General features: G+C 40.2%; 1 protein-coding gene across 1 annotated transcript in view; it reads left to right on the top strand.

Annotated features, from left to right (window-relative positions):
* The window catches only part of LRP1B (LDL receptor related protein 1B), a 1,054,628-nt gene that overhangs the window by 752,679 nt on the left and 282,493 nt on the right, over window positions 1-19,456 (top strand). Inside the window, exons 44-48 of the mRNA XM_077830376.1 lie at window positions 1,050-1,242; window positions 1,788-1,913; window positions 9,687-9,815; window positions 13,354-13,473; window positions 19,323-19,436. Of these exons, the coding sequence (XP_077686502.1) occupies window positions 1,050-1,242; window positions 1,788-1,913; window positions 9,687-9,815; window positions 13,354-13,473; window positions 19,323-19,436 (682 nt within the window). The remainder of the gene's footprint in view (window positions 1-1,049; window positions 1,243-1,787; window positions 1,914-9,686; window positions 9,816-13,353; window positions 13,474-19,322; window positions 19,437-19,456) is intronic.

Here is a 19,456-nt window from a genome sequence, read left to right as displayed (position 1 = left end):
AGCTAGAATTTAATCTAGTAGAGTTTCTGAGCGATAAGGAAAATAAAATTATCTTAATTCATATTTACTGCATTCTTTATATTCTCCACTGGTGTCTGTGTTGTCAAATAAGCAGTGCCCCATGTCCTTCTATTATTTTTTTAGGAAAGTCATCATCTGGAATGAGATGAAAACAAATAGAAACTATATCTGTGGGAATAATATTTCCACTTGTTCAAAGTCTTTGACAATATACTGTAAAGTGAACCACAATCCATATTTTAAATAACTCTAAGTTTTGAACAGTGGAATGTAATTTAGTAATATTCTGTTGCATTTATATGACCTATTTCATCTGGGAATCTCAAAACACTTTACAAACATTCATTAACTTGGCCTGCATCTCTCTGAATATAAATGAGATAGAGCACCTGACAGGATGGTCTCAGGGAGCAGTCTTCAATTTTGAAACTTATTCCCCAACTTGGTTAGCCAGAATTCAGATTTGTTAGCCTTCCAGGCATGCTGCAGAATCTATTTTTTCCCCTTTTTGATAAGGCAGTTGAGGAGGATGTGAGCTGTGGTGGATGTTTTTATGCTGTGGTTTTTATTTTATGCAATAGGCATGCAAAGCACCATGCAAAGCAAAGCTGTAATTGCATTTTAAAATGTTTGAAGTAATAAATAAATGATAAGTGAAACCTCACAACACACTTATAAATTACTGTAGATAAGTAGTATTATTCCTGCTTTATGATATTGGTAAACTGAGGTACAGGGTGATAAGTGATTTGTCCAAAGTTGACACAGTGAGTCAGTGCAGAGCTTGTGTTAATCCCCTACTCAGAGCACCAGACAACACTCCCTCTCTCATCCTTTATTCAAATAATATGTTCTAACTTCTAACTGAGGTCTCCCAATTAGCTTTACTTTCCTTAATGTCTACTAATATTCTCTGCCTTGGTCTCCTTTCCCTCAGTTATTATTAAAATACAGGTTGGTTGAGTAAGTAAATAAATCTACATTAGATTGCCATCTAAATGTTTTTCTTATGTATTTCTGTACTTCAGGTAATTGTCAAGTCTGGACCAGGCACTTTTCTCAGCCTGGCTGTATATAATGACTATATCTTTTGGTCAGACTGGGTGAGACGAGCTATTCTTCGCTCCAATAAATATACAGGAGGAGATACAAAAGTTCTTCGATCTGATATACCACATCAGCCAATGGGTATCATTGCTGTTGCCAATGATACTAACAGTTGTAAGTTACAAAACAAAATATAATGGGCTCTTAATTATATATAGTTGCTTTCAGAAATTTAGATTAGCTTTCGTCAAATTATGTGTTATGGCATTTCATAACCTCTTCTTTTCACTATGTGGAATATTAAATAAAAAATAGAGAACACACCTTTTCCAAAGAAATTAATTTTTCTTGGAATACTATGTATATTTTCTGGATTTAGCATTCAGAATGGAAAAGTACTTAGTAGATTCTTTGCAAATATTCGTCATTTCCAGATATTTCATTTAATTGTTTTATACCTGTGCTAAAAGTAGCTCCATCTTATTAAATACAGTAACCTCTCTGGCATCATGGCATTCCTACCTAACTGGTATATACAGAGACTTTTATTAGAAATCTGTCAATGTATCAGTGACCCATAACACATTTACCCAGGAGACTGAACTGCATTGAAGTCTGATCTTTCAAATAATACTAAGCATTGAAGCAGATATCACAAAGTTAATAGAAGATGGCCTGTTTTTATTAACTTGATAATACAAAAGTTCTTTATTTTTCAGGTGAACTGTCTCCCTGTGCACAAATGAATGGAGGCTGTCATGACTTATGCCTTCTGACTCCTGATGGTCGAGTGAACTGTTCATGTAGGGGGGATCGAATGCTGATAGATGACAACAGATGTGTGAGTAAGTAATATTAGTCGATGTAGTGATCCCCCCCGTGGTGTGGTCCCGTCAGATCTCACAAACAAAATTGGTTTGGGCCAACCCGTTACATGGATTTGAGACCTCTACAGTTTATTGTAGGAAGTAACATTAGTCCTTCAGTAAGTGTCTTTCTTCTCCCAGTCTTAAGCAATGCCCCAGAATGATTTTAGAGGGAACTGTACTAATGGAGATGACATCTTTTGAATGTACAACTAAAGTTTTGACATTTCTATCCAATAAAGATCCCATGCAGCCTTCTGTAAGAGTAACAATGTTAACCTTAGTGTCCTGGCCAAATTCCAACTTGACTAATTATAGTCTATTTCAATTCCCTGATTTTTTTTCTTTTGTCAGTTGGGTACAGTATTCTTCACTTCCTGTCCTAAAATGTGTAGCGTTGTTATAATTTGTTAAACAGCTGTCAGATTCCAACATGCAGGGGTGTTGCTTAAATTATTCCTTTTATATAGTTGTATATAAATTTGTATATAAGTTTGTACTCTGTTTGGGACCCTTTAGGATGAAAGGTGATATAAATCAATTATTTCAAAGCCATTGTCCACAGACATCTTTCTAGTTCTCTACTGGACACCCCGTGACACAAAATAATGTGAGGAAGAGGATAGAGAGCTAAATCTTTGATAAAGTAGTTGAAGATTCACTGGAGATCCGTTGTGGCTATTATTGGCCATATTGCACCTGGTGCTGAACTGGTGTGAATGTGAGGAGAAGTAGCAACTAGTGATCTGAAAGGATGCAGCACATATGTGCACCCTTTGCATTAATCTGGTTCTGATATTTGATTTTGAGGGTGGATAGTATAATTGTCTTGCTCTTACCCCTCCCACATCCCTAATGTTCTTCGTCTTGTGCAGGCTGGGAGAGGGGCCATTTTGGGTCCCTGCTTCGGGGACCAGACTCATTCAGAATGTGGAGTATTGACATCCTCTGCCCCCTCTTCCTCCCAGCCCCATCAGCAAGCAAGGCTGGCCTGATTTGGAGTGGAGTACATGCCACTCCTTATGTCTGAATTAGCCAGAAATCCTCCAACTCGCCCCACTGTAATTCGATTCCTTTGTCATGGTTACCAGGTTAGCAGCCCCTCTCATGTCTCTCTGAGTGCACCCCCTCAGGTATTAAGCCTTGAGCCTTTGACCACACAGCTCTCTTAAAACTAAGTATTGCTGAATCTTAACTATAGGACGGCAGTGCAGCATTAAAGAAAAAAAATTAAAAACTGAAAACAGTCCATGTTCACTTCTATCTTTCCTCAGGCTTATCATCCCCGTGAAGTTTAGGAAGGCCCAACTGCTTCAGGGTCTCTCTGCTGGACCTGTATCTGTATCAGCCTGTTCCTCATGAACAGCCCCTGACAGCTTCCCATCTTTTCTCTAGAGAGCTACTTTAACCATTGGTGTACTTTTGATCTTTAGACTCCCAGCCTTGGCATAACAACTAGCCAGAATCTGGAATTAGCTTTACATCTAATAGCTCAGGTGTTGTCCCTTAACCGCTTGATCTGTTTAACAGGAGGTATTTTATCTGGATCAACTATGTTGTCTTTTTGTTAACAGCCTGTTATTAAAATAAGGCAATATATGCATACAGTAAACATTCCCGTAACCCAATGTAGCCATACAGTAGCTATGTCAATAACCAGTCACATACAGTATTAATAAATTATTGCAGATCAGCCCTACATCCTCCGCATCCTTTCCCCCCACACCCAGCACATGCACATGGTACACTGTGGTTTAAAGCTGGTCCTTTATATTTTGTTATGAAAAGGTCCTTAAAATAACATAAATCCTTTTTGCTTGTATTTAATTATGTAGTAGGATGGAAATTAAAACTTTTCTTTCATAACAGGGTAGATACAGTTGATCTAAAGTCAAGTAATGCACCGTTAATGTGCATTAGATTTGGAGGCCTTTCTGCAAAATCACTTCTAACTGGCTATATAATTGAGATATAATGAGTTGTACAGATGATTTGTAGTGGTAACAAAGATGTTAATTAAACCTGTAACACTTACTGAGCAGCAGATTTTAGTCTAGCTGTGAAATCAATGCCAGTAGTGATCAATTGAGATTGTATTTGCAGTATTTCCTGAAAATGTTAATTAAGACATCAGTAACTACGTAGAGAAGCACGTGTCTTGTGTAGCCCTAAAAGTATTGGTAATGACCTATGGTTCAGAACTGAGAGAGAGAGAGAGAATGGGTCATACAGCTGGTTTGCAATAAATTCCCCAATATAATTAAGTCTGGAGCATGGCATGGCATTTATATGTCCCAAAAGCATTATAATCCTTAATTGGCACAGCTTCAATGTATGCCTTGTGCCTCCTCATGCAAGGTCCTCATGTTATGTGAAAAATAAGCAATCTTAACTTTAGGCTTACAAAAATACTGTAGTGTCATTATATGAGTCGCTATGTTTCAATCTAGAAAACTGTTAACTGCTGGTCACCCCATATGAGAAAATATATTGCAGAATTAGAGGGGGTTCAGAGAACGGTGATGAGAATGATCACTGGAAAATCTTTCATATGAAGACAGACTGAAAATATTGGGATTGTTTACCTTAGAAAGGAGACAGATAAGAGGGGACATATGTATGTATATAAGTATATGAAGAAGGGAGATCAGGAGCTTCTATTCCTTCTCACATACCCACCCACCCACCCACCCACAAAACACAAGAACAAAGGGACAGTCATTTACATTGAAATGTAGGTAATTCAAAACTGATAAAAGGAAATACTTTTTCACTTGGTGCATAATTAGACTGTGGAACTTATTTCACAAGATACTGAAGTCAAGAATTTGGTAAGATTCAAAGAAAAATTGGATATTTATATGGATAACAAGAATATCCAGAGTTATAGACTATGCAAAAAAAAAATTTTGGAATGGATAAAATCCTGATGCTTCAGGGTTTAACCCAATCACTAGCTATTAGGGATTAGGATGAGATTTTAAAGTGGAAAGATTATACAGCATCTGCTTACTGTGTGTTTCCTGTACCTTCCACTGAAGCATCTGGTGTTGAACACTGTCAGAAACAGGATACTAGATTAGAATGCTAGAACTGGAAGGGACCTCAAGAGGTCATCTAATCCAGTCCCCTGGCAGGACTAAATATCTAGACCATTCCTGACAGGTGTTTGTCTAACCTGCTCTTAAAAATCTCCAAATCTCCAATTCCCAGGCAATTCATTCCAGTGTTTAACCACCCTGATAGGAAGTTTTTCCTAATGTCCAACCTAAACCTCCCTTGCTGCAAATTAAGCCTATTGCTTCTTGTCCTATCCTAAGAGGTTAAGAAAAACAATTTTTCTTCCTCCTCCTTGTAACAATCTTTTACATAGAGTACTTGGAAACTGTTCTCATGTCCCTTCTCAGTTTTCTCTTTTCCAGACTAAACAAACCCAGTTTTTTTAAATCTTCCTTCATAGGTCATGTTTTCTAGACCTTTAATCATTTTTGTTTCTCTTCTCTGGACTTTCCAATTTGTCCGCAATTTTCCTGAAATGTGGTGCCCAGAACTGAACACAATACTACAGTGGAGGCCTAATCAGAGTGGAGTAGAGTGGAAAAATTACTTCGTGTCTTGCTTACAATACTCCTGCTAATACATCCCAAAATGAAGTTTGCTTTTTTTGCAACAGTGTTACACTGTTGACTTATACTTAGCTTGTGGTCAATTATGACCCCCAGATCTCTTTCCACAATACTTCTTCCTAAGCAGTCATTTCCCAATTTGTATGTGTGCAACTGATTGTTCCTTCCTAAATGGAGTACTTTGCATTTGTCCCTATTGAATTTCATCCTATTTACTTCAGACCATTTCTCTAGTTTCTCCAGATCATTTTGAATTTTAATCCCCCTAAAGCACTTGCAACCCCCTCCCCGCTTGGTATTGTCCACGAACTTTATAAGTGTACTCTGTATGCCATTATCTAAATCATTGATGAAGATATTGAACAGAACCAGGTGGAGCCTGAGTCTGATTCAGCATGGTAATTCCCAGGATCCTAAATAATAATAATAATAATAATAACAACAATAATATTTCTACATAATAAGAAATGGGGGAAGAAAGGCATATGAAATGTTTTAAGATGCACATAACTAATCTTTGGAGGACTCATGAGTTTCTCAACTTCAATGTCCGATAGACCTGTAAGGTTTTTTTGTTGTTATTTCGGACCGAAACTGCCATCCTGAATAGTCCAGATTTTATCCTGATCCAGAATCCATGTTTTCAGTGCATCACTTCTTACTTCATAATTATCTTCACATTGGAGCTAAATAGAAATATTCTTTCAAATCAGACTGGTTCATCTTCTATAGTACAGAGTTCTGTTCCTTCTAGAATGAAACAATGGGACTGATATGAAAACAACCAGAACTATAGCAGTAGGAAAACATGAATTAGGGTAATATCTTCATATTGTTATCACCACTTCACCCAACTCCTTCCCCTCCTCAAAATAAGCTTTTTGTACTTTACCTCCCAGGATTTAAAAAAATCATTCAGCAACAATTCAGTCATTTAGACCAATACCTATAAAATAAGTGTGCTCTAATGAAGTTCAAAAGCAATTAAATTATTGTTTTAAATGCTGCAATACTATCCTAACTGCTGTTGCTAATTAATCTAATGATAAGTCAATATATGTGAGAGAAAGCAGAAATCAAGAGGTTACACATACATACACATTTTCCTTTGAAATGATAACTACATTATTGCCTCTGGTAAACAGATTAAAAACATGCTCACACTTCACATTTCTGTGGTTGATTTGTGGCAGATACAGATGTACTCCGTATGGTGTAAACAACTGATTTTCTGTGATAATTTTGCAGGCCATCACTTCACTTCAGCTGCAGAAGTAGAACATTATCTGCCTGACCACTGCAGAGTATGTTTGTTTACAGATGGAACATTTGCGTAGAGCCATAAAATATTATTGGGGATTTTAGTTGCAGCGTCTGGTGGATAGTGATAAAGGTGTTTTTCCTTTAGTTTTTGGCTGTGCTCAATTGAAGAGATCTTGAGTTATTAATAATACCCAGGAGGCACAACGCATTTCAACACTTCCATTAAGAGATTAAAATATGCATCATGGGATATTTCATGACGGGCTGGTGAGGGAAAGGAGAGAGGAAAACTGAGCCAAACCCAGAGTTAGAAAAATAATTAGAAGCCTCAGCAAAATCAGTGCCTCTAATTTGCCTAGATGCATAACCATACGTTAGGAAAACTATCACAGTCTTTGGTTAGTTTCACCTCATCTGGAACTAATTAAAATTATTTGTTTTTATTTGGTTAGCACCAGCACTGTCCTTATTACTGTACCATACCCTAAAAGAAAGACAACCTCTGTCTGTGATGGGGCCACTCACCTCACATGAGTGCCCCTGCCAGGTGTCTCTGCACCTGCACTCTCTCAGCTTTGCTCTGCTTGCTGTGACCCCTGTTGATAGTTAAAATTCTCGAGCAGGTTTTCAGTGATTCGGACCTCCAACTGAGTCACATACAGTCTGAGCCAAAACAGACCCCTTCCGAGGCACACGTCCAACAGGGCCTCTCATGGTGCCTTCTGTAATGTCCCGATCCATTAGCCTCAGCCCCTCATGGGCTATCTTCCAAACTGTCCCTCAGCCCTTCCTGGGCTAGCTTCCAATGGTACTGCTTTGTTAAGGAGCAGTGCCCCAGGGTCACTCCCTAGTGACTCTTCACTCTGTAGTGTGCCTTCCTGACCCCAGCTCTCCAGTTCAGTTTAATCCCCTTTGGGTGTTAACACAGTTCAATTAAATGCTGACCTTCTGCCCCCTTCTCTGAGCTTCACTAAGCTCCCTTCTCTGGGGTTAGGCCACTCCGCCTGTGGGGGCCAGGAGGGGTAACCTGGGCCTACCCAGTACTCTAGGTTCCAACTCTGGGACCCTATAAGTAGCAGCCACCAGCTGCATCCCTGTAGCTATTTGCTGCTGTGTTTCCATGGGCCACTTCCCTTCTTAGTCCCAGCACTTTCAGCTGCACACTTATCTCAGGGCTGAAGTCTTGCTTGAGTCCCAGTTATCAACCAGGGCACCTTCCTTGCTCCTTTGGCTCCAGCAAACAACTGCTCTGTCCAGGTATGGCAACTCCTGTACCTGTCCTTGCTGCCCAGGGTCCAGCCAGTGACTAATCTGCTCTGTCCAGGAGCTCCTTTTATATGATCCTGCTGGGTTCTGATTGGCTGCTCCCTACAGCCTCTCTCTGATTGGCTGTTTCCCCGCAGCCCCTCTAGGCAGCCTGGAGGACCCACCACTCCTGCTCTTTCCTAGGGTTGGGTGTGGTAGGACTGCTTGATTTCCAGCAGGGGCCTCGAAGGGCCAGATTCACCCCATTACAATGTCCAATGAGCTTACAATCTAAAAGATAGACACAATGGGTATGTCTACATTTAATTTTGTAGGTTAGGTTTTAACATATGTTAATTAATATAGTGGTGAATACAAGGGCTGGCATGACACAAACATTTGTTGTTAGTTGTGTTTTTAAAATGAAGCGTGCAACCTAGGATTAAAAATGGCTAACAACAAAGTGTCTGTCCTGGGACAAGTGTTTGTGTAGTGTCTACACTAGAATTTACAATTGTGTTAGTTAGCACTGGTTTAACTGTTATTAAAAATTCCAGTGTAGACATAACTAAAGAAGACATGATGCACTGGAAAATCCATAGTTGGAGTTATTGTAATGAGTGCATGTTTTGTCCGATGTTCCTTTTCCTCCTCCATTCCCTCTCAGCAGAGTCAGGTGGATCTGTCTATTGAATAAATATGGTTTTTGGCCCCTCTTGGAGCAGCCAGTCCACAAAAGTTCCAGTCTTCTGCCTCACAAGACAGACATGGAGGCTCCATCTGCTGAAAAGATTGCAGAGGTTTTCATTTCTTATGAGAGAAGAGAAAGAAAAAAGCCTTCACTGTGGTATTGGGAACTTTCAGTCAGAAACTAGTTGTTGCTAACATTCTTGGCAATGACGCCCTTCATACTGTTGGTTATTAGCCCCAGTAAGTTCCCATTATTCAGGTCAGGCATATGATTTAATTCTGTTTTGACTCTGGTACCAGGACTTTGATGAGGTTGAGTTTGTCTTCCTCTTACTCAGCTCCTCTGCACACATAGCTTAGTGGCAAATATCCACAGTCTACAACCTGCTCAGCCCACAAAAGAGAATAAGGGTGGTGGGTGAATAGCATTCAGGACTTTGGGGCAGAGTGTTCTTTGGAAATGGGTGAAATGGTTCTCTTTTATCCAACTTTTACTCTTAGTCCCCTTATTTTAGGCCTCTACTACCACACGAGTCAGGACTTCATTTGGATATACAATATGGCCCTTCTTTTGTCTTCTTACTTCTCAGCAGACTCAATTTAGCAAACACTGGTTACCATGTATGATTGTGTGACATTATTGGCTTTCTGGGCTATGCCATTGAATTTGTGTGCCTTGTCTCTTTAGTCCATCCCCAATTTCATCAAATCCACGGAAACTGCAGATCAGTTGAGCAGCTGTGGGATGTTACGTAGCAAGTCCAGTCTGAAAGTTTAATTATTCTAGTTGTACACCTTTTTATTCACAGTTTCCAAAAACACAAAGTCATTTGGTTTTGGACTGTATATTGCTTAATTTCCTTGTGCAATGCAAACTATTAAAATGCTTTTTAACACTTGTATTTTGTGTGTGTGTTTGTGTGTTTAGCTAAAAACTCCACATGCAACATTTACTCTGAGTTCGAATGTGGAAATGGTGAATGCATTGACTACCAACTGACCTGTGATGGCACTGCTCATTGTAAGGACAAATCGGATGAAAAACTATTTTATTGTGGTAAGTGTTCTCAAACATTGTCACTTCAGTTTCTTAATTTGGTTTCATCATTATTCATATTAAATTCAATGTCTTTCAAATTGTTTTTATATTCATTGGCTTACATTAAGTACATTGAATCCCAACATACGTTATATCATCCATTTCTGGTCTTAAAACAAAAACAAAAAGAAATCCACCTAGCTACTTACCTAAACCTGAAAATGTTCTCCTACTTATTCTCAGCCTTAATCTGGCAATGTAGATTTATCTTTCACTTTTAAATACAATTGCATTAAAATTGTCAGTGATTGAAAATAGGAAAACACTAGTATGGAAGTATTATAAAGTAGAAAGATAAGTGTAGAGTATAACAAAAATCTCCCCACTACAGTTCTTTGTAACAGCTGATAACTCTGTTATCTTCTGTTAAGCAGATCTACATCCTGGATGGGTAAAGGGGTTATCATTCCTTCTCCATCCACACATTAGGAAAGTATTGTTATTCTTCCACCACATTTCTAATCTGTTGCTTCCTGTCTGTCCCAACAGCCAAATTGCTCATCCACACCATTGCAATATCCAGCTTTATCTACCACAATCTGTTCCTTCTACATATCTGATAGTCACTTTGCCAACTCCAGTCTGTCCAGAATGTTGTTAGGAAAATACTCTTTCCCACTCATGTCACAGTCCTTGCTGAGCCACTGCATCAGCCCATTATTCTGTACATTAAGTTAAAACTCCTTGACATTCAAAGCTGAACATCATGAAGCCTCTGCCTACGTACTGGTCTCATTATGTGTCACTCCTCACCCTCTTCACTCCATCAGTAATGCCATCCTTAATATCCCTTTAGATTCATCTTGCAAACTTCTTCATGCCTTCATCTATACTGCCCCTTAAATTTGTTACACCCTCCCTAAACCTTTGTATCAAGTCACCTGTCTTGCCTCAAGCTCACTTCACCATCTTGCTTACAAGGAATGAGGTTGAAGAAAGGTAACAATAAAATAAAAGATAAAAAATAACAGGCATCAAGGTTTAGTTATCTTGTGATACTATATTTTCCCTCTCGTTCTTCTTCCCTTTCTCCATCTATGATCTTTACTTGTGTTCTGTCAAACTTTGATTGTGGGCTACTCAGAAAATAAGGACTGTGTTTTTAAGTTCTTGTTGACAGGTCCCTAGCATATTTTACATGATCAAAATAATTAATATAATTATAGCACCACGTTGATATGGAGGTAATTCTAAAAGAATTGTTTTTAGTGGAAGATTGTTGGAAAAAACATAGCAAACAAGAAAGTGAGCGGACAGAATACAAAAAAAATGTTGGTGATAGTTAAGGGGAAAACAGTTAAGACAAGATAACTTTTCTATCTAGCAGCACAGAGCTGTACCACTCCACAAGCAGACCAGGAAATGAATTGTCTCTCTGAAAATCATAATTCCTCCCCTGTTTCCCCTCTTGCTCACTTCTATTGAAATTGTTCCACTTTGTGTAAAATACTTAAATAGTCATTGAGCCTGAAGAGTGAGTGAAAATGACTATAGTCTGGTGATTCAGGCTCTCACCTGGGAGGTGGGAGACCCAAGCTCACATCCCTTCTCCAATTACTTTAATTATTTAGACTTGGTGGAAAAACTTCAATAGGAGATTGAGGGAAAGAAATTGAGGAAAATCCAACCCAGAATATCCCATAGCCCAATGGCTAGGGCATTCATGGAGACCCAAGTTCAAATCCCTTCTCCAGATCAGGCAGAAAGGGGAATTGGACCTAGGTCTCCTACATACCAGGTAAGTGCCCTAACCACTGAATTAAAATTTCTAAGGTCACCATCATGACTTCCTCCTCCATATTGTAAATTGCGCCAGAAAAAAATAGTAGTAACTATTTCGCAAATTCATGAACAGATTTGGTTGATCTGAAACTGCATTTTTTGCAGCAAAAAATCTACTCACCTGAAAAATTTCACAAGCTCTACTATTCACATGTGTAAAATTAAACATGTTACAGTATATCTACTCTGCAAAGAAAAATCCACAGTGCCAAGTCTCAAAGCCTGGGTCAATTGACTTGGGCTCGGACTGTGAGGCTAAAAATAGCAGTGTAGACATTCCTGCGCAGGCTGAGCCTGGGTTCTGAAACCCAGCAATGGGGGAGGGTCTCATATTCCAGGCTCCGGCCCAATGGGAATGTCTACACTGCAATTTTTAGCCCCGCAACCCAAACCGAAGTCAGTTGACCAGAGCTCTGAGTCTTGATGCCATAGCTTTTTCTTTGCAATCCATACAGATTTACTCCATGCATGAACATACTTGGTCGGTTTAGCTACCCTCTCAATTCTAGCATTTGATAGTGTGACAAAGCTGTCCTTGTCTCCATGGTTTCCCGCATTTCCTGGCGGATTTTGCTCACTTCAGAGGCTCACTGTGACCCTCCACATAACCCTTCTCTCTCTAGAGACAAGGGTCACAGTCTACTGAGCCATTTTCATCATAAGCCAGCAAGGGAGGTGAGGAGAAGCTGTCCACCCTTGCACAGTCTCTGTTGTCTCCCAGTCTCAGTGATTAATCTGGGGGGGGGGGAAGGGGGGAGCCCAGGCCCACCCTCTACTCCAGGCTCCAGCCCAGGGACCCTAATTGTATCAGCTATGGTAGCTGACCTTTTAGAAACATGACATGTACCATTCCCTGGGCTACTTCCCCACAGCAGCCCCCACTTCCTCAAGCTCCACTTCACCCTTACCTCAGGGCCTCCTTCCTTGTGCCTGATATGGTGTGTACTGCTCAGTCTCTCCAACAGTGCAACTTCCTCCCACAGCTCCTGACATCCACACCCACCTGACTAACTGGGAGGCTTTTAACTAGTTTCAGCCAGTCCTGATTGGCTTCAGGGGTCCCAATCAACCTATCGTTCTCACTGCCTTCTGGAAAGTTCTTAATTGGCGCCAGGTATCTTAATTGACCTGGAGCAGCTGCCATTTAACTTATCGTGGTACCAGGGATTTGTTTACCTGGAGTTAATATATCTATCTCCCACTACTTTTCTATAGCCATCTGGCCTTGCCCCGTTACAATAGTAATATGTTTTCTATTACTTTAATTTACCTTCATTATGTTTGACAAGATGTGTATAGGACATTGGCTTCTGAACAAATTCAGCATCTTTTCAGTTTCTAGGTGAGCAGCAGTGTTTGTGTATTCCACATAAACATAGTTATATTTATAACAGAATGATGTTTTAAACAAATTAATAAAAAAAATAAACTCTTACCATCACAAGATGTTGAACATTGAAAGTTAAGGTTTTCTTTACAATTCTTTTTTTCTGTAGGTAGAGGTATTAGAATAATTGACTGGTTTATGTGTTTGTCCGTCAACTTCTTTCAGTTGGACAGTAAATTATTAGTTTCACATATTTTTTTATAACTTACCGTGAACATTTCTGAAGGAAATGTCTCTGGGATGTTTGCTTGTTTGTTTAAATTAAGTGCTTATTTATTATTTGTGTAAAATTTCTATATACAATGTCTATTACATTTACTTTACCAGAAAACAGAAGCTGTCGGAGAGGTTTTAGGCCTTGTTACAATCGCCGTTGTATTTCAAACAACAAAATGTGTGATGGCACAAATGACTGTGGTGACAACTCTGATGAACTGGACTGTAAAGGTAAATGCCAGCTGCTTCTATCTATGTCTAGAATGTATGTGTAATTTTGGTTGGAATTATACTTTTTATTTGCTTTTATTTGTGTGGTTTGGCTCTAAACCAAATGTGTGTGCATGCACTAGATTGAGAGAGAGAGATCAGAAGAAATATTACAATGCTTGCTGACGCCTGTGAAATATTCCTGGGTAAGTGTAGGTGAAGATACATTCCTTCCTTCTCTCCCCCACCTGCTCACAAGAGACCCAGATGGTTTTCCACAGTGATGGCTCCTGTATAAATTATATTAGATGAAAAGAAGTGATGTGAAAAGAGTGAAACCCAGCCAAAAAAATTGACATATGGCAGAGTCCTAGGTTTAACCAAGGTTGTATCCTAGAGTGTCTAGGTTTGCATGTACAATTGTGTTTACTTGAACTAATTGGGAATCACTTAACTTTCATTACATCATGACCAAAACCTCTGATCTGGTCATAGTCTAAGTGACTATTATTAGGGTTCGATAGATAGTGGCTAAAAGCCCCACATACTTGTGAGATGGGGCTTTGTGGCAGTGGGAACCTCCAGGAAAAGTTGTGGCTGTGATTTTCTGTGCAGCAATGTGTGTTGTGGCATCTTTGTTATACTGGGCGTGGGTATGTCTTGTTCTCTATTCTGGATCTGGGCAGTTTTGTGGATGAAGAGAAAACATAATGTTGCTGGTTGCACTAGCCATGTTCAGTGTCAGTTCTCCCCAGCCATATTGCAGTTTGGCTCTGTCCAAAGCTTATTGGAAAAAATATTTTTAAAATACATATGCTATAAATATTTTAATGTCCTTTTACAAATGTTAGTGAATATAAAGTAGTTGATAACCAACACAAATCCTGAGTTATGTTTCAAAAGAGGTATAATTATGACAAAATCTCAAGCCAGAACCATCAGAGCAAAATCTTTTAGATATTAGTTTTGCATTAATTTGCATATTTTTGTAATCACTTACATGAATGCCAAGTAAGAAAGAAGGAAGGAAGGGATGGTGTATGTATAGGGCAGGGGAGAAAGGCACAGAGAAGGGGGAAGGGAGTGCTAAAGTGTGGTGCCTCAGAAAAGGATGGGGGAAACAATGAAGTGAAGAGGGAGAAATTATTAATTGTAGGAGAGAGAGGCCAGAACTCAGTTCATTCTGTGGAAGGAGGTAAGGGGTTCAGAGGTTTGTTGAACTGTGGGCCAGTGCTTCTCACCGTCAGCAATGGAGGAAGGGCCTTCATACTTTTCTGTGTATCTCCCCTCCATCCTCCTGTGGCTGCCATACTGACTTCTTGCTTCTCCTCTTTCCCTGCTTTCTAACTCCCTGTAACAGGACAGCACCCATCTCTTGTGAGTGCCCCGCTCTGGTCGGGTGTGTTTGCAATCTTTCAATTCTAGTGACCCCTGTGGGTGGTTTCGCAGGTAGTTTTTCAGTGACTCAGCCCTGCAGCTGAGTCTCACATACTATATGTGCATCAGAACACACCCCTTCTGGGGTATACAGTCTTTAACTCGTCCCTGCCCAGGTATGGGGCTGTACCACCAGGGCTTGCTCCCTGGAGACACTGTCTTCTTGCAGCCCTCACTCAGTCCCAGCAGCTAGTCAGGAGCTCCTTTACTCCCCGGTTCCTGCTCACAGCTATGTTGGACTCAGTCCTAGCAGTCAGCCAGAAGCTCCTTCTTTGGTCCCTGCCAGCAGACTGTTCTGGGCTGAGTCCCAGCAGCAAACCAGGAACTCCTTAGCTCCCCCAGTCCCTGCCCACACTGAGCTGTCCATGGTCCTGCTGCTCTTTCAGCCAGCCAGAAACACAGACCTCTCTCCTCCAGCTCCTACTGGACCCTGAATGACTGCTCCCTGCAGCCTCTCTCATTGGCTGCTTCCCCACAATCACTTTGGGCTGCTTGGAAGATTCTCTTCTTGTCATTTCCTGGGACAGTGTGTGGCAAGACCATGAGGCCTCCAGCAGGGTGCCTCTGAGCCTACTTCACCGTGTCGCCCCCCGCTCCCATTACCAGTGTTTCACTCTGTGCCCTGCACCCTGCCTGTAGGCTAAGGGAAGTTACAGCTATGGTAGGGGTCTCTTCTAACCCTCCCTCCCAGGCTTGGGTCAAGGGAAGGAGCAGCTGTAATGAGGTGTGTTGAGCACCTCCCACCCCATGCCTGGACTTGCAGGAGCAGAGGGTGGAGAGGGTAGGAGAGCTAACACACTTTTCTACTGGAAGGAGGTAGGGAAGAGGGAATAGAAAAAAAACCAGTAGCTCATGGTGGACACTGCTTTATCCTTGCCCTTCTCCTCCTATGAATAATGTGCTGGTTTGGAGGGGAGAATGCAAGGGCAGATTGATATAGTTTTCACTTGATGGAGGAGAGAGCAGAACTGGACCTAGGCTGCAGGGATCTGTCTCTGCAGGACTACCCCTCCATCTTGTGAAAATGGTATGGGCCCAGCAGCTCCTCTCCTCACTCCTACCCTGCTTTAACTCTCCTGTCTGCTCCTGAAAGGGAGAGCTGTATCTGTCCGAGGCAACAGCTGTGATTAGCTGCTCTGGCTCAGAGAATGGGAAGAGGAAGCCAATCACATAGGGATTTCTAATTGGGCCAAGAGGTTTCCCCTCATAGCCCTAGAAAGTCTTAAATCTCATAGTCTGTGGAAAAAGCCATAGGGTTGGTGGGTCTGAGACCAAGAAACACAATATTCCAAACAAAGCAAAATCAGTGTTTCATATCTTCCCCTAGATTTGTCCCGTTAACCCTTTTCTCACTACCATTGTCTGGATTGCTGTTAGTGGATGGCGTATAGGAGGGTAGAAGGAATTAACCCATCTATCAAAGGGCTTCCATCCATCCATGATCTTTGAAGGAGATCTCTGAAGGAGAAACAGATGCAGATATTGGACTAACTTCTGTGCACATTGAACTTCATGTCTCTGAGGCGTGGCCTACACACAAAGTTGCATTGGTTTAACTCAAGTTGTGATTTTAAGCTGATATATATATAGATATAGATAAGCCATTCCCCCCCCACCCCCTAAAAAAGCTTCTTGTTGTAGCAGGCACCACTTAATCAAGTTCAAATAAAAAAAAAAGCTTCTATTTATATAGGTGAAACATGCAGGGTTTAGTGTTGCTTTCATTGGTAACAATTGAGTAGGATTGTGGAACCCATAGGCTGAAGAAGTGGTGTTTTTTGTTTGTTTTTAATAGATTATTTTCTGTGGGCCTCTTGTACTCTCTCTGAAGTTGTGGCAGTGGGAATAATGCTGACACCCTGACAGAGCTGGTCTCTAGTGTCAGGGGAGTGAGCATCTCGTATGGTCTTCCCAAATTCTCTCCAACTCAATGCAGAAATGCACTGTTCTACTGCAGAAGAGCTCTTGGTGTACATGCAGGATTTATCTCTTAGTGAGCAGTCTTTTAAAACATTTTAGTAAACCTACAGCAAGCTGATATAAAATAATTAAAGACGTTTCCAAAGGTAACAACTAAATATGCTGTTTCTTTTTTCATTTCTTTTGTTTCCTATCAAGATTCATTCACAAATAAATCAACTGTTCCTTCAAATAATAAATACTGGTTTCTAGGCTTGCACTTCATCCCAAGCTTAATGGATGAATGGCAGCAAGACAGTGAATATTTCCAAATGAATCTAAGAGGTTTATTCACCAGAGATTAAATCTAATGCACAAACTGCTTCCTGTGGTTCTTGACAAGACTCCTTATTAATGTTGAATGAACCTCTAGAGTTTCACAATTCTGGTTTGATGCAAAGTTCAGATGTGTATCTGAAGTGTATTGAAATTGCTAAGCTTTTAAAGAGCTACCTATCCCAGAATTTCTGCTTCTCTCCCCACTACCATTGTTATGGGGAGACTTCTCTGTCCCATCCAGTGGTAGCAGCAACACTCTTTATAGAAGGATTGATACTTTAGGAGGATGAAGGCTTTGTACCCTGTCTCTAGAAACACATGCAGATACTGGACTACTGTGCACAGTGAACTTCATGTGCACAGTGAACTTCATGACTCTGAGGCATGGTCTACACACAAAGTTGCATTGGTTTAACTCAAGTTGTGATTTTAAGATGATATAAACTGAGTTTATAATGTGCACAGACAGTTGCACTGATTTAATTGCTCTGGTTTATAAACCAGTTTAAGTTAAACTAGTGCAACTATTTTGTGTAAATGAGCCATAAAGCCTCCCAGGTAAATACTTCCCATGCTGTATAGCACAGCTATGAAGCCCCAGTTCTGAAAAATTTGGTGTTTTCTGGGATTCTTAGTCCTGTCTTGTGTCAGTACTGAGGAAGTCCCCAGCTACACAGAAGACCACCAGCAACAATTATGGGGAGCAGGAGGAGAAAGTAAAGAGTTAACCATCCTTCCTTGAAATTCAGACACAAGTTGGTTGTTGAAGGTTCAGGAAGTTATTATTTGAATTATCCAAACTACGTTGTCCACCCTATTGATAAATACACTTCAAATAAAAAGTAGTAACTGATCTGTCATGGATATGTTTATATCCTTTTACTTTTAAAAATAGTTTTAGGTGTTGTTGAAAAGATTTTTGTGGTTTCCTGGACCACACAGATTTTAGTTGCCAGGAAGAAAGGATCAGGATATTTAAAAGGAAAGATTGTCTTGCCACAATCAGATTTAAAGATTTAAACTCCCCTCTGTAGCCTCAGCAAGGAGAAGGTGAAGTGAACAGGCAAATAACATCTTACTGTCATTACTCAACACTTGTCTGAGTCCTAGATGTGCTGGAAACAGATGTTACTCGTACTTTGGAGTTACGTGTTATAATGAATTTTTGTAGAAATTAATGTATGGTTCCTAACCTTTTGTTGTTGAAATCTACCTACCCTGGTGGGTTGTAGGTGGAGTGCCCACCTCCTCCTGCACTCTTACACTATAGGAATATGTGCACTGTAATAAAACACCCATGCCTGGTCTGTTTCAGCTGGCTTGGGCTTATGGGGTCTGGGCTGTGGGGCTATACAGTTGCCATGTAGACGTTCGGGCTTGGGTCTGAGGGTTCCAGAGCACAGGCTCCAGCCTAAGCCCAAACATCTGCACTGCAATTTTATAGTCCCAAAAGCCGAACCCCACAAGCCCCAGTCAGCTGACACAGGCCAGCCATGGGTGTTTTCTTGAAGTGTCGTTATTCCTTCTTAGACGTACTTGAAATGTTGGTACAGTGCTTCTCTTTCTTTTCTCCCCTGCCCCATCTGTGACTTGGACAGGTCACTTACCTGATGGGTTTATCCTTCTGAAACATGGAAATAATAATAGTTGTATTTACATACCTCACTAAAATATTGTAATAAGTAAATGTTTATGAAGTGCTCAAGATCTTCACATGAAAGGTGCTTATAAGAAATGCAAAGTATTATGATTTTTATATTAAGTATTGTGACTATTTTAGAGTTTATGCAGCTTTAGCTTATCTTTGTAATTAATTATAATATTAAAATGTCAAAAGCTATAGTACTGAAGAAACTGTCATGTTGAAGGCCATCTCCTAGTGGAGCATTTGTAATCACAATGTGCATTTTGAATGAAAATCTTACTTTGGTACATTAAATGCACAAAACAGCTTGATGCACCTGTTCTTTCTTTTCCAGCAAATGTTATGAACTCTCAACTCTTGTGATAATATATGTGTAAGAAATAAAACAAATATCTTTCTAAGGCCTTTTCACATAAAGGTATTACTTGTGATACATGCTTTAACCTTTCTTTAAATGCATGGTTACTTTAAAAGAGTGGTTTATTTATAAACTTTCAAAGCAATGCAAACTGTATGTAACTGTTTCTCTTTGTTACTATATACTTTGTAGATTCAACATGTGCTTCAACAGAATTTCTCTGTGCAGAAGGGATTTGCATTGCAAAATCAGCACAATGCAACCAGCTCATTGATTGTGCAGATGCTTCAGATGAAAAGAATTGCAGTAAGAAATTCAGTTTTCTG

This window comes from Eretmochelys imbricata, chromosome 11 (genome assembly GCF_965152235.1).
Source record: "Eretmochelys imbricata isolate rEreImb1 chromosome 11, rEreImb1.hap1, whole genome shotgun sequence".
Classification (NCBI taxonomy): Eukaryota; Metazoa; Chordata; order Testudines; family Cheloniidae; genus Eretmochelys; species Eretmochelys imbricata.
This window is presented reverse-complemented; position numbering and strand designations above follow the sequence as displayed.